At 41.1% G+C, this 15,934-nt stretch overlaps 1 protein-coding gene and 1 long non-coding RNA gene across 4 annotated transcripts; one reads left to right on the top strand and one right to left on the bottom strand.

Annotated features, from left to right (window-relative positions):
- Positions 1 to 2,776: 2,776 nt before the first annotated feature.
- On the bottom strand, positions 2,777 to 11,963 carry LOC113006893 (uncharacterized). Of its 3 annotated transcripts, none has more exons than XM_026143134.2 (7): positions 11,261 to 11,963; positions 6,087 to 6,281; positions 5,389 to 5,518; positions 4,532 to 4,633; positions 4,061 to 4,092; positions 3,935 to 3,961; positions 2,777 to 3,637 (listed from the first exon to the last, which is right to left on the bottom strand). In XM_026143134.2, the coding sequence occupies exons 1-7, from the start codon at positions 11,418 to 11,420 to the stop codon at positions 3,363 to 3,365; spliced, it is 921 nt and encodes a 306-aa protein (XP_025998919.1). In that variant the 5' UTR covers positions 11,421 to 11,963; the 3' UTR covers positions 2,777 to 3,362. The 3 variants fall into 3 exon arrangements, with proteins under 3 accessions (XP_025998919.1, XP_025998918.1, XP_080146295.1); XM_026143133.2 differs by lacking the exon at positions 11,261 to 11,963 and adding an exon at positions 6,663 to 7,090; XM_080290169.1 differs by lacking the exon at positions 11,261 to 11,963 and adding an exon at positions 6,361 to 6,484.
- LOC145420701 (uncharacterized) lies at positions 4,585 to 13,563 on the top strand. The gene is made up of 2 exons (XR_013902021.1): positions 4,585 to 4,718; positions 13,293 to 13,563. It is a non-coding gene; the product is annotated as an uncharacterized LOC145420701 (long non-coding RNA).
- The last annotated feature ends 2,371 nt before the right edge of the window (positions 13,564 to 15,934 follow it).

Here is a 15,934-nt window from a genome sequence, read left to right as displayed (position 1 = left end):
AGAACATGAAGGAGGTCCAGCTAGCATGCTGGGAAATATATTACTTATACATCCTTTCCTTGCTCTCTGTCATTTGTGGATAATGTGTGCAAACCTGTTGATGTCAGCTAATGCAAGAGCTAGGCTTTTTTTGGCAAGTGTTTTATGATCAAAAGAGAAAAGACTTCCATGTCTTTGGATTCAGGCAGTGACTTTGAAAAGCGCAAGCCCCAAATGAAGTTCTGATGGGTGAGTACCAAGGTTATTATAGTCAGCTAAAATATTAATATAAGATATTAAAAATACTTTTGTTGACTAAAATTAAAAATATATATATTGTTAAAAGATACTCGCAGCCCCTCATTATCCTGTAGATAGATCACTTTTTATATCCCAGGTGATTATTAAAGAAGTTGACCTCTGACCTTAAGCTCAAGGTCACCAGCATTCGACCTCCTCAGTTTTTGTCTTTGCTTGTTTTCGTCTTGTTTTTTGTTGTTGTTGTTGTTTTTAATTAACTTGCTCGACGAGGTTTCAATGCATGAGACTTTTCTTCTCTACATCACTGTGAGTTAGCTGATTTCAAAAAGTTCAGTGTTTTAACACCTATAACACCTGTACTGATTTTCCTAAATTGTGCCTCTAACATATGCCCTCCATTCAATATAAATATATATAAAAAAAGACTAAAACTGACACAGAAATGAGTAAAAACTAAACTAAAACTAAACATTTTCAAACCAAAAAACTAACCTACAAAAAGCAACTGACTTTTGAAACTCTGGAATTAATTGAAACTAAACTGAATTACAAAAAATAAATGGTGAGTAGCCACAGGATAGCACCTGCCACAGCTGCAATCTAATGCTTCCAGTACAGACATGTACATTTTGCTTTTGATTTAACCATCAGTCTAGTTATCATTTGGAAGTGAGTGCCATCGAGGGAGGGTGTCCTATCACAGTCATTTATAAATCTTCAGTTCATCCATAAACATAGTCTGACAAAATGCAAAATATTTATGGCCAAAAATCACCTTTTGCTTCCATTTCAAGTCTAACACATTTGATTTCTAAATACTAAAAGAAAAATGTGCTCACTCTCTTAATTAAATACATCATTAAATAATTAATTAAATGTGTCATTAATACATTAAAACTGGAAGTAACTGATTTAATATATAAGTTACTTCAAATTAAAATTCAGTTTATTTATTTAAATACACAAGAAATGTATTTACTTATTTATTTCCAATTTTAACTGATTAATGACACTTTTTTTTTTTTTTTTTTTTAAATGGTACATGTATTTAAAGTTCATGACCTCTGACCTTGCTAACACCACGGGGGGGGGGGGGGGGGGGGGGGGCAGCATTTCAGCAGAAAGCTTTAGTTTGACTGATCTTGAGGTTAGACTGAAACATTTTGGTTTGTCACTTACTCTAAAAGTTCAATGTGATAAAATTCTAATTCAAATTCAAATTCAAATTTTTATTTGTCACGTACACAGTCATACACAGTACGAAATGTAGTGAAATGCTTGGACAACTGCTCGTGACCTAAAGAAAACAAAAAAGGAAAAGGCTATGAATAAGAAAGGAAATAAATATGAAAAATTAAAAAGGGTAAATTTAACTAGGAAGGAATAAAATATAAATTAAGGTTAAAAATGAAATAACTGTACAACACAAATTAGAATGAAGGGTAAATTTAACTGGGAAGAATAAGATAAAGATAAATATATAAATTAAAGTTGAAAATAAAATAACTGTACAACAAAATACACAATACACAATATAGAACTATATAAGAATGTATGAAGAAATCTAAATATAAATAAATATATACACAATAACAGCAGCTGTACAAGTATTAACCGGAAATGAAGAATATAGTGACCAGTGTTGTGCAAAACCAAAGTCCAGAAAGTCCAGTGTGTGTGTAAGAACCATATGTGTGGGTCAGTACTGTGTGGTGGTGTGATTGAGAGACCGTATCGCCTGTGGGAAGAAGCTCCTCCTCAGTCTCTCTGTGTTGGTCTTCAGGGAGCGGAATCGCTTTCCTGACCTCAACAGAGAGAACAGTCTGGAAAGCGATGTCATGGGAAGTCATGGGAACATTGCAGACGAATCACAGGACACCTGAACAATTGTGACGCACCTGCTCATAGACACATTCACTGCACACCTAGACTTTTCAAGGCTTTGCCAAAGGAAAGTGCGTGTGAGTTAAAGAGCCTGTAACCTTCCGGCTCTCTATTACAAAGTCTATTTGCTGTCCAGTTACACAGCTTTGGGCCAGTGTGAGTAATAGCTGAAGTTAACAGGCCAGCTAATGTTTGGCTGTGTGTGCTTACTCCATGAGGCTCCTCATCCTCAGCTTTCTTCTGAGAAAGGAAAATTCCAAGATCTTTCACAGTTCATATGCTTGGAACAATCAAATCTGCGAAAGCTAATACTGGAGCGTTCAGAGTTCCAGTATTGCAGGCTGTGGAAACTGTAGAACCAGAAACTGTTGCTCTTGTAATTCTCTTAAATCTCCACTTGAATGCTAAAAAAAAAAGGTCACAGTACGTGATTTTCAACAATTTACTGCTCATCAAAGTGTTCAGCAGCCATTAGTTCTTTTTAGCTACCTCATAAAAGCCTGTTGCTGTCATCATATTAAAGTGGCCCCATGTTTGTTGCTATGAGCAGCTGATAGCTGGAGCACAGCTGTAAACCACCTCTTTCTTTTATTATGGTACCAGCCACCACCACATGCACACACTCACACACATTAAACTGAACCACAACAAGTGTTTTCACAGTGTTTGTTTTTATTGTTTCTCCTGATTTAAAATGAGACTTTCTGGGTACACACTGTAAATAATCTAAGGTGGGATCTAAGGTGGGACATCAGCTACGAAACCGAAAACATCACATCAAACAGACTCGCTGGCACACATTGAGTTACAACAACAACAACAACAACAACAAAAACCCAGCCTCTCTCTTACATCGCACACTCGGTGCCCACGCACTCGGCAACTTCTCACGCAGCGTGATGGAGACAAACATTAGCGGTGAACACAGGCCTTCGGTGAAGTGCTGTGCAGGTACCAGCGTGTGACAAATTGAGCTATTGCTATGCTGTGCGGTGTGGCTACGAATGCATCAAAGCTTTCACTCTATCCTCAGAAATAAGTCCCAATTGCTGAATTGCAACAAAACCTGTATTTGTAGGTTTCAAGTGGTTCGTTGAGGCTTTCACATATTTGTTTTGGGGTTTTAGTACGCTCAGTAGCAGGGATGGAAAAAATAAATTGTCCACACTTTTCCCTATTTGTGCATTAAAAGTGAAGCAGAAGAGTGCAGCTCTTGTCCTCTGTGGTCCACCTGCGTGTCAGTAACAAATCTGAAAGTACTGGCTGGGTGATTTGATGGGGCTCTTGTAGCTCGACGTGTCATGCGGTGCGCTCTGGCCGCTTGAGGTCTTCTGGAAGTTTAAGGTGAAGGATGGTGTTGCTTTCCTCGCCTCTGGCTTGCCGCCCCTCTTCGCCTGAGGGCGATTAGGAGTGGGCGCGGGCCCGCTGTGGGCGGGCACCGCAGAAGCGGACTTGGCAGCTTCAGAAGATCCAGTCTTTCTTGTGAGGGGGCTCAGATAGATCTGCATAGTCACTAAGTGAAGCGGTGAAGTGAGGTGAGGACGGAGAGAGAAGGAGGTAAGAGTGGAGGAGTGACAGGAAAGGAGAGCGATGAAGAGAGCGTGAAGGGCGGATTGTGGGTGTGGATGGGATGAAAGAAAGACAAAAAATAAGGGTGGAAGGGGCGAGGGAAGGCACACAAGTCATGGTGAGATGTGGAAATATGAAAAGATGACGATAAAACAGGAGCTCAAGCACGATTCGCTTCATTATAAATGTAAACAGTGGCCGTTTTGCGTTACTGGAGGTGTCAGACAGGGAAGAAGCCTACCTTTGCAGTGTGTCACACGCCTGGTTCCTGCAGCAAAGCAACACACATGCAATTCAGAGTTAAACAACGCCGGGTTTCTTTAACAGTCCTGTTCTGAATGCTGCCGGCGGGAACCAGTCAACTTACCTACATTCACTGCATCCTCTCTGGGTTTGCCGCTGTTATGTTGACGGAGAGAGAAAATGATACAGAGATGCCAGAGGACACGAGTGGGAGAGAGAAACAAAGAGATGCAGGGACAGAAAGAGAGAGTTAGCAGATCCGAAGGGAGATTTCATCCGACTATAAAAGGCTGAAATCTTGACACATCAGTTTCCGGTTGAGTAGGCCTAATTAAAGGTTTCCTGTGCTCGTGCCCCGCGTTTGCTCTTGAAACAGGATGTCTGGGGCGGAAATAAGTTTGATTTAAATTTAGAAACAAAATCGGCCGTAAGTCACCTCGAAATCAGCAGAGATCCACACATGATCTGGTTTGTGAGAAGTGTGTACGTGGGCAAAGAAATCTGAAACACTGTTACACAACTGTGCTGTAAATTTGACAGACGCCTAAGTTTGTTGTTTGTGTGTAAATTTAGAAATTCAATAACAGCTTCTCACCTGTCCTGAACTTTCTTGCTGCTCGAGGCTGCAGAGGCGGGTCGTGTTCTAGCGGTCTTACACGGGCTGTCTTTCACGCTACCAGGTGGGCTCTTCACACCGCTGGAAAGACGAAAAGAGCGAGTGGGGTCAGAAAAAAAGAAGAAGAAATGGACAGCACAGAAGAGAAAGAGGAAAGAGCCAGAAGGTAAGGAGAGATTAATTAGAAAGGTGAAATAAGAGTGGAAAGAAATGAACCCGCTTTAATAAAGATGAGCGCGATGATGAGGGTGATTCTCCGTCTTGCTTTTTCCTCATACTGAGCGGCCGGTTTTAAGTGAATGGAGATTTACCACTCTCAGTGCAATTATATCAGAGTAGCCCAGATGTAGCACCAGCACATTAAGGTGCCACAGACATAGCTTATCATGCTCTCTAACTAATGCTATCTAATAGCAGTATCATTTGAAATGTAATTGAGAGGAAGAGATGTGCAGAAAATGGAGCGGCGCTTTATTGCTTTGAAAAAGAAGAGGTTGGTGTTGGGGATCGTTACGGAGCATCCGTGTGCAGTTTCTTAGATACCGGAGGCTGTCTTTCTGATTGCCTTTGCATGTTAAATAATGAGAAGCGAAGCTCGCTAATGAAGACTGAAGCTGCTTGATTAGCACACGCTCGTATACGTTAGACTTCTCTTCTGGGTGAGGTGGGGTGAGAAGGTCTGCTGTGTGAGATCATTCCACAGTGAACAGTAAAGAAATTTAATGCCTCGTTTAACGGCAGACATTTAAGTCGGCTTGGAAAATACACAACGTGATCTCCTGCACATATTCAAAAAGTGAAAATAATCTCCAGCTCCCTCCCAGAGGACAGGGTACCTTCGGGGTGGTGTTGGGCTGTAGTTCCTGGTTGTGGTGCTGGAGGGCAGCGTGGTGCTCTTCTTCAGAGAAGCTGTGCTGGGGGTCACCATGGGGGCTCTGGAGGGCAGAGCCAGAGACACTGGCCTGGCTGTGGGAGCAAACACACACACGCATATTCTGTGAACTGTGTTTGTTGTGAATGCTCTTTTTGTTGCCTGCACAAACAAAGTCCCTTTTGAGAAAAAGCCATGACTGGATTTTTATTAGCATTTCTGTCGTTAAACACTGAGCACATAACTGGGTTTGCACGACTCTGGGATTAAGCAAAACAAAAATGATTTGATTCAGCTTCTCAAACACGATACTTTACTCTGCTTTGTGAGATTTATCTCTAAAATTTGAGCACACATGCTTGGATTTGATAAACTGTGATATTCAATTTACTCTGTGACTACATATAGACCTAATCAACAAAACAAAACCCGTCTCTTTAAAACATCTTTTATTTTCTCCATTATGCACATTTTTAATAATATAGTCCCATTCTAGCAAATGCACCTGAGGAAGAATGACTGAATCAAGCACATCATGTACAATCTATAAAAAAGTCGATGTCTTCTCGTGTACAGCAGGCTGAGGGATTAAAGCACTTTATGTATCGACACACCTGAAATCCTTCCACTGGCTTGTAGATATGACAGTAGATCTTTGCTCACCTTTGGCCCCCGGTGCTCTCCTGCCAGCAGCAGCAGAAGCAGCTGCTTGGTGCTCCTCAGAAATGTTGAGTCTCTTCAGGACGTCAGCCAGAGCCATCTTCAGAAGCTGGATTTCATCTTCTTGCATCTGCATTCTCTGCTCGAGATATGTCAGCCGATCGGCCACATCCAGGCCGCTGGCCGAGCTGCGGTCGTCTGCGGATATGAGGACAGATAGCATGACATGTTTTGCATTATCATTAGAAAAAAATGCTTCCTTTAAACAACTGCCTGCCTGAAATAGATGCAAGCAGCTGACTTGACATCAAGATCTATAGAAGGTGTAATCAGAGAGAGGGGCAAGCTCTTTAGCGTTCCCTTTTTCATGGCTGCACTGTAGAAATCTAATGAGGTCATCACACAGCTGGACATAGATCATCCCCGCAGACACCATGCAGCAGCGTGTAAACAATGGCGTCAAAGCACACATCCAAAACACCTCTGCCACCATCATTTCTCTTCAAGTGATTTCTGCTTCATCTTTAACTGCAGGCAATCTGTAATCCAACACGGTCACAATGGGTCAAAGGTGGCTACCATGGGAGATGCTGGAAGCTGAGGAGCAGTCAGGGTGCTTCTGCAGGCCAGCAGGGCCTTCCTCCACCCCTCCAGACTTCTTCCTCCTCTTCCTCTCCTCTCGCGAGCATACTTTTTCAGTGCTTGTTCCTCCTCTTGCTCCTATCAGACGGGCCTGCTCTCCCTCCATCTAATTTTGATCCGCTGGCGTTGACGTCCACTAAGATTTCATCTCTTTTGCTCCACTTATGTCGCACACAGACACACACACACAAGATCAGCCTTTCTGGTATTTTAGCCGCCTTTTGTTTTTTTTAGAGCATCCAAATGGTATTACAGAATCTGCAGCAGGAGATGAGGGTCTTGGTGTTTAGATGCTCTCACGTTTCCTTGGTGGTCGCCGGGTACAATCTGTGATGTGCAGTTGTGTATGACAGAGCTTAAAGCCCTTTACTCAGGATGAGAGTGTATGAAGGTGGGGGCGGGGCTGATAATGCTTAAAAACTCTGCAGTCGTCCAATCCAGCCTAAATTGTGTGTACGTGTAAGTGTACTTGCATGTGTGTCTCTGTGTGTATATGTGTGTGTGCGTGTGTGCAGACTACAAGGTTAATCCCACAGCCTGAGCCTCTTTGACCCCGCCCCCACACGTAAGCCCCCTGTCACTAACAGCGCTGGAGACACAGAGAGGAAGCAGCAGAGATAAACCTGAGACACTGCTTGTTCTTGTGCCGTGAAGCTGTAAACATCTTGCACATCCACAGAGTTACAGTTTACAGTGGATGTCACTCTGAGTAACGGGGAGGATGAGGCAGAGACAAATAAAAACTAATGCATCTTTGTGGTTGCACAGGATTTAAGAAGAAAAAAACCCAGTGAAACAGGAGTCGGCTGAGCGGCATCATTTCCCAGTCGTGCTCAGCCAGAATATACAAGAAGGATCAGGGATCAGTTGCATAATCTGCTTCCTTAAGTCAACAAAAACTCTGATTCCCAACCAGGGGTGCTTTTACCCGAGGGGGTACTTATCCAGTTTGCCAGGGGCTGTGAGGATAAATCGTGAAGAAGCTCAACTAATTTGATTAAGTAAGCATTTTGGTTTGATTAAAAAGTACATCAGCATAATGAGTTAGCTGTCCAAACCATAATACCACTGTTGCATGAAAACGTGTTAGCCTCAGTAGATTTATTTTGTAACAATTGTTGCACCTTGTACTTTATTGTGATAAAAGAGTGGAGACAAGAAAGCTGAGCGATAGCTCAGCTAAGGGGAAAAGACACACAGTAAAGCACAGCCGCGGCTTTAAACTTACAGCATATGGGTTGCTTGCTAGATCCGTTTAGCTGAACAGGCTCTCGGGTTTAATTAATTAAACTGAATATACTAATAATGGTAATAGGTAAGAGTAATAGATACAGATATAAATATAAATAGTAATAGAAAAGTAACAAAAAATGGTTAAGTGACTAAAAGTGCAAAAAATGCATAAATATCTGGAATTTTAACCGAACTACAGTATAAAATAGCTAAAGGTGAGTCAAGAAAAGCTTAAAAAGGCTAAAAGTATAAAATAGCTAAAGAGTAGCTAAAAAAAAAAAAGGGGGGGGGGGTTAAAAGTATAAAATTACTAAAGAATATCTTAAAAGTGGGCAAGAGTATAACAAACAGTAGTTAAGAATACCTCAAACGGACAAAAGGCAGAAAAACTAAAGTAATGCTACAACGTTTTAAAAAGTTAGCGTTAAGAACTGGTGGATAAAAAGGTAACAAGTAACACATAAACAAATAGCTTAGGGCTAATGTAAAAGCTGCCATTTGTATATAAAATATGGATAATAACCACTGTGATCTCTCCTACTTTTTTCTTGATGACTCAAGTTAGAATTTTTGACCATAATCTTAATCTTTTAAAACCACGTGTGAAGAACCAAAAGGGAATGTAAACAGTAACCCAAGAACACTGATATCATTGTGACTTGTCAGTCACGAGCAGCGGAGTTCAAGACAAGCAAGGCAACATTGCTCAGCTTATGAAATATAAAAATAAACTTAAATTAAAGTATAATGATCTCTCTCCTTTAGTCTCAGACTGAGTTGTCATGAGGCTTCATATAGAAACACAGCTAGGATTAGCAAGTAAATGAGCTTCAGTGATTTAGCATCGTACCAGATGAGTTCCCTCTTGCCAACCACCCACGGTCAACATGTGTGATGTAGAAAAGATTGAGTTTGAAAAAGCTGTTAATAACTCATTCAGTGCACTCAAGAAAAGTGCTGACAATGATGGAGAGAGGACAGCAGCTGTGACCATGTCCAATCGAATAAAACAGCCAAGTTAAGCAGGTGCACCTCACAGCACTTTCAGATTAGCATTTATGAGAATATCTCAGTCTACCATGTTTAATCAGCTGTTTTGCCAACACTTCACACTGATTTTTCATTTGAATCCCTCCCTGTTGACAGTTAACAATTAACCAGCACACTGCTCAAGCCTTTTAATTCAGCTGATTTTTCTTCATTATTTTATTTTTAAATTCTTTCTGAAAACTGTTTTTCTGAGCTCATGAACAATTGATTTTCTTTCATAGATATGTGGCACTCACAGGACAGCAATTTATAGAATATATGATGCTGAGCATAAAGTTTTAAAATGAGCCCAGTCTTAAATACAGCAGTAATATTACACTATTTCATACTGATGGGGGATTTTACTTTGAATATTTTACAATTTTCCAGATTCAGTAAGAGGACTAAATGTAACAATCCCTGATAATGCATTTAAATGAATACACTCATACCAAACGATGAATCAGATGGAAATAATAATAATAACAATAATAATAATAATAATAATCTCAACTGCATTGACCACTATTATATAATATGCAGTTTAAACTCCAATCACGTGGACAGGTTTGGAACTTACACTGTTGTTTGAATGCTTTCAATGTTTTCAGAATGTAGCGTCTGTGAAGTGCATAAAGTGCACGTTCAAACTATTTTTAACTCTCACTTGTTGCCGTAGTTCCTTTGAGAATCGAGTCTAAGCGCTGACCTGTCCAGGATGACGATTTTCAGTGTAATTATTCAGGCAGTAATCCGCCTCTCATGGAGAGTTGTGATTTTTGTGTAGGCATGTGATCTTCTGTTTCTCCTCCTGTCCTGACCATGACATCATCCTCGTGCTACCTCCACGCAGCCCATATGGGACTGAGATTAGAATAGCACATAATCCCAGTGCTGTAAAATGGAATTAGCAGCCCAGAGCTCAGTCTCTGCACTAACTCGGCCCTACAAAGAACAGGCAGGCACCCTCAGCGCTGCTCAGGCAAATGTAAACACACATGCAGCCCCGTGCATTAAGTATATCTGCTGTTTCTCAAACACAGTCACACGCACGCACTGCCAAGTTATCGCAGTGAAGGCTTCCAAACTTCACAAACTTATATACATTTAAGCAAAATGCAAATACGTTGAGCTATAACTGCAGCACGGAGAGCCAATGGAGCGTTTTAATCTCGGTTTGCAGCTGGCGCCTCTTGAATGGAGGAACGGCAACCGTCTGCTCGTATCAGCAGTCAGCAGCCTGACACACACACAGGCCACGTGTGCGCACGCAGTCCTTCACATGTTAGTCCACTGATGCTAATATCCCAGCAGGGACAGGGCATTTCCCCAAATCTTCTCAGATAAGACACATCCCACAACACCCACAGCTTGACTATGACTATGTCACATGTGAGAAGTAAGAGAGATGTTTAGGATTAGTGTTTGGCTTTTTCTTGTTTGACAACCAATAGGGTCCAGCAACAGCAATCTAGCAGCCTGGGAAGATCTTTTTTTTATTGGTTTTGTTGTTGTTTTTTAGCCAGTGTATTTATGAGAATGTGAAAGAAACAGAACAAAAACAAAATGTGTCATTAAAAGCAATCGTAACAACAATAATTTATGCCTGAAAAGAGAGCGATCAGGTTCTTAAAAGGTTCTGTCAGACACACCTGTTGAGTCACATTCTTCTTCAAACAAAGTTTCCAGCTCAGATTTGTTTTCATTTTGTTTTCTGGACACAAATAACAAACTGATTTGAATAAATCTGTCATATTGGAAATCATGCATGCACGAGTTCTCTTTCTCTTCATTGTAAGATTTATTCATACGCCACACAGACCCTTTACCTTAGAACCACCTGCAAAATTCTGTGCAATGCAAAACAACAGTTGTGCATCAGCTCTGCTTTTTTGGTCAGTTTTTTTTTACGTCAAAAAGCTAACTGTTCTTTTATCTTTAATGTTGGTTTAGCTTTGAGGTTTTAAGGAGTAAAATGTTAAAATGCCAAACTTGTCTCAGAGGAGATTTCACAGCTGTAACTAATAAAGTGGCCTGTGTAGTGAGAACTGTGTGTACTGCATTACGTGTTGCATCCAACACACACTCTGCCACTGTATATGAGGAATGCACAGCAATAATAGTGAAAATAGCTGTGTAATTGTTCTTTCACATACCAGCTCATTTACTTTGGGCTTAGCGTCCTCCTCCATGCATCTGTGTGCAAGCAGATGTCAGACCAAAACTACATGGAAGTGATGTACGTGAGAGAACGAGCTGCTGTGGCCGTATACCTGTCATGAAGTCAGTGTCTGGTGCCAGCAGGGAGTCGCTGTGGTAGCTCTCCTTCAATGAGGGCCTCCTCAGGAGGCCGTGGGCTGTCTCCTCCATGCCTAGACCGTGATCCAGCAGCTCCTCCATGTGACTGTCTCCCTCCGCTGTGCCTTCTGCCATAGCCCAGACAAAGTGTGCAAGCAGGATCCCACCTTACTCTTACTTACTCTCCAAAGCTTTGCTGCTGAGCTAATTCACCTTTCCTAACAAACCAGTGGACACCACCTAATGCTTTCCCTCCCTCCCTCTCGCCTGCTGTCCTGTAAGAAATAAGTGGAGCGTGCTGGCAGAGGGTGATGTCACTCATAGGACAGATTAAGGAGCCGGTAAGCCATCTGAAGCTCAAGAGAGGACAAGGCTGTGACAGTAGGAGTCTCTCTCTCTCCCTCTCTGTAGACAGGAGCCAAGGAGGCCTCAGTTAGGGAGAACACTTTGATGCTAAATAAACCTTCTTGGAAGATAAATAGCTCAACTCCTGTCTGCAAACATCCACCTACTGCTCTAAGGAGGAGGAGAAGATGAGTAACAATTACTGACCTGTATGCAGAGGATAAACACTGCCAACAAAAAAAGAAAGAAAAGAAAACAAACAGCAGGGTGGAACCATGCAATTTGCTGTTGCATGCAAAGTTGCAGAGACGCACACAATTGCACTCCCCAAAACAGCTTACATCAGGATACCATCCGGAGTGGCCGGCTCTGGTGTACTGTAAGGATGATGAGATTCAGAGATTAGGCAGCAGAACTTGATTAATTACAGTCATCAGGAGGACAATAAGCCGGACGTGGTAATTAGACCAACAGAGAAAGAAAGAAGAGCAGATGAAAAGCTAGTTAGGCAATTGTGTCAGGGTCTCCCCCGGTGTAAGCTGGCTTTTTGTCTATTTTGCATTTGCTGGATTGATTCTTTCTCTAGCAGATGCTTCCATTTGCTGATCTGTCAAAGCAGCTTTCTGGCTTCATACATAAAGGACAACCTTGAGTCTGCAGAATGTTTTATTTTTAATATTTGGTTATCTAATGTCTTAAGTTAATTCTTAATGCCATTTTTTGTGCCCTATGCTTACTGCTGTTGAAATAATTGAAATGAAAATCATGAAACAGTTTGACTGTGATCAAGCATAAATGGGGAATGCAGTATGTGAATGTTAATACATGGAAAACTATTTTGCTTCTTGCCCATCAGACTTGCTGCCATGGCGAGGTGCATCTCTGGTGGATCGATGCTGTTGTAGCCGAACTATATACTTACATAGGAAATCAAAAAATATTTGTTTTTCTCTACATATTCTATCACATCACATTATTGTCTTATTTTTACCCATGTATTATGTGATTCACCAGTATTTTAATATTGTACCTGCTTGATTAATCATTAAGCACATAATGTTTTGTACTTCAGTACAGTATTCGAGAGGCTAGTTTTAGTATAAATGTATTAAACAAAGAAATATAGAGGACAACAGGCTGTGACTTCATGTTTCTGTGTATGAATTAACTTGTGCTTCAATTATCAGAACTCTGAGACTGTTATGAAGGATGGGAGCTTTCTAATGATGACAAAACCATTACAGAAAACAAAGGGGAAAAGTAAATAAAACATAAGAGACAAAGAAACTCACATTTGAAGTATTATTCAAAAGTTTAAATAAGGTTTGGTGTTACTTTTGGTTATAATTACTATTATCAATTAAATGGATTTCTATAGTTTATCTGTATATATAACCTATAAATATATTTCGGTATGTGACATACCCATGCATGTTTTTTATCTGAATATTGTAAATTCATTTCAATATTCATTTCAATTGACCAGTGATCACCTGCTACATTATCAGTAGGGTTCTGGTGAAGATTTACATGCCTGACTTCTTTGTAATAATGTTACAATTTCCCATTGGGATCAAAACAATATTTAGTACGGACCAGTGATGCAAAACTGTATATATTCTAATTAACTAATATATACTAACCTCTGTCTCTCTTCCACAGCATGTCTTTATCCTGTCTTCCTTCTCTCACCCCAACCGGTGGCAGCAGATGGCCCCGCCCCTCCCTGAGCCTGGTTCTGTTGGAGGTTTCTTCCTGTTAAAAGGGAGTTTTTCCTTCCCACTGTCACCAAAGTGCTTGCTCATAGGGGGTCATATGATTGTTGGGTTTTTCTCTGTATGTATTATTGTAGGGTCTACCTTACAATATAAAGCGCCTTGAGGCGACTGTTGTTGTCATTTGGTGCTGTATAAATAAAATGAATTGAAATTAATTATATAATAGTATGGAAAAATGCAAAAGGTGGCCTTTAAAAGATGGATACGTTTGATAAATAGTGCATCCTGTAAAAAGAATGTTTCATTACTTAAAATGTTGTAAGCTAATTTTTGATTTGGAAAAGACAGACGGCAACATTTCCTTTTAAACTTGGAACTGACCTATCTGACTGCAGATGTGTTTTAGAAATAAAAATAATAAGATTAGCCTACAAGAATTTTTTTTGTTTTACATTCTTTTGTTTTGTTATTTTTGCATGAAGAAATAAAAACAATGAATTGACCCTGATCCCTCACATTTTTCTTTGTTTAAGATGAAGGCATCACAATTTCAATACACTGACATCAGTGCCATTTATTCCACCCTAAACTGCTTTCCGCTGCTATCTTATTCACAAGAGGTCACCATTTATTCCACCCACAGTGAGTTTTTAATATACTCTCTCGGCTCCATTACCACGCAGCCACTAGTCTTTAAGCAGGCTGGTGCACTTGAGAGGCCTCTCAGGTCAAAGTGTGCTGCTAGTTATGTTATTATGACACACTAATCGTCCTGTGGTCTGGCTGCTGTTATCCCCGCGTAACAGACACTAAGGCCCTGCAGTGTGGTGTGTGTGTGTGTGTGCTGAACGCTCCTAATGCCCTGAGGCCTGAACAGGGATGAAGGGCAAAGGCAGATAATGACTTTGCTGACAGAGGACATGAAGGGAGGGAAATCGGAGACGTGGAAAACGGGCAGGGGAAGGTTGAAACCTTTTGCCTGTTGTTTTCAAACTAACAGATGACCACGTACTGTCTAATCAGTGCCCTTATTAATACTTAAATGTAGAGGTCAGAGTAGGATTCGACCCTGTCTGACCTGAACACTGGTGTCACACCACTGACCTCCTGTGGACACTGTTCATCACTACGGCTCATTGGTGGAGGAATTTTGATCAACTCGGTATTGATCGCATACAGTGAACTAATCTCTAACGTCCTCTAAGGTTTGCACACAGGCAAAATTAGATAACCTTGAAGAGAAACACATAATCCTGTAATGGTAGGAATCTAACCCAAATAAACTTTCAAGATGACCTCTACACCTGTCAGGTGACCGCAATTAACCTGCAATTAGTTTACAAACTAAAAGCTCTGAAATAAAAACACAAACACAGAATTTTCACAAAGGACTTAAAATTTATAAATATTCTCTGAATCGAACATTAAATCAGTCGGGATGTTATAGAATTCTTCAGAAAAACAAACTAACAAAAAAATTCCAAGAGATTTTTCAGAGAGCAAGACAAAGTGACAATAATCTGATACACACATTGCTTCTCTACTCCAAAAATATCTAGACCTTTCACTATAATTTGTAACCCCCCCACCCAAAATATACGCCAACAATAAGCATCAATACAGACCACACAGAAAGCAGAATCTCAGGGGTTGCTCTGGGTACTTTTCTTTCTGTGGACACGCTTCCTGTGAGGCATCAGCACAGGTTACTCAGTGTGTGACCCCGCCACTGTGGACGCCACGTACAAACTTCCTGCCCTGCCTTGTTGCCATGTTAAAGAAGGATGCGACTGTGCCTGTGGGGTGCTTGGAGGAAATTCACTTGAGTGGATAGCTACACACAATCTGGCTGGAAAACGTGGGGCAGCCTCCTTGCTGAGCTTTCTTGATCTAATTTTCCAGGAAGTCTCTGCATCTCTCCTAGTACTCAAAAAAAATGGGGGCAGGAAAAGAAGGAAAAGCTGCTGAAAGGGTTTAGGATGTGGCCTTGTGACTCCTCTACATGCTTCTCCAACACCTGATTCATGCCCTCTAGGGGCCAAATATGTAACAGCACATCTGGGAGAAGGGCAAGAGTGGTCATCTGATGCAGGAGGGAGAAACTTCATTTAATCTAATAATTTTCACACAGTGCCTAATTCCTGACCCTCAGTGACTTTTGTTTCAGAGGATGAAAACTGGTCCCACTTCAGCATCCAAGGGGGATCTTCTCCTTGAAACCCAGGGGGCATTCTGTCCTGTCTCAGGTGTCCCATCAGTCTCTCCCCTAATAGGACCAATCAATAAAAGCTCAGGTGACCACGTTGCCACATTCTTCCACACGGCATGTGACCTGGAAGAGTTGCCCCCCCCCCATTCTTGAGGTCAGGTTGGACTTTTTTTTCTTTCCAGCATGTAAAGACGGGAATTCTGATAAAACACGAGCCCGTGTTTTCATGCGAGCGCTTTCTCCCCTGCCTGCTCGCGTGAGCTTCACTGTGGTCTCCACCCAATTAAAAATGATATAATTTAAAGAAAAAAAATTCTAAATAATATTTCTATTGTTACAAATGAACAGAAATCTTTTCTATCCTGGAGCACAAAGAA

The sequence above is a fragment of the Astatotilapia calliptera genome, chromosome 15 (genome assembly GCF_964374335.1).
Source record: "Astatotilapia calliptera chromosome 15, fAstCal68.1, whole genome shotgun sequence".
Taxonomy (NCBI): Eukaryota; Metazoa; Chordata; class Actinopteri; order Cichliformes; family Cichlidae; genus Astatotilapia; species Astatotilapia calliptera.
The sequence above is the reverse complement of the archived record's forward strand: the minus strand, read 5'-3'. Positions and strand labels throughout refer to the sequence as shown.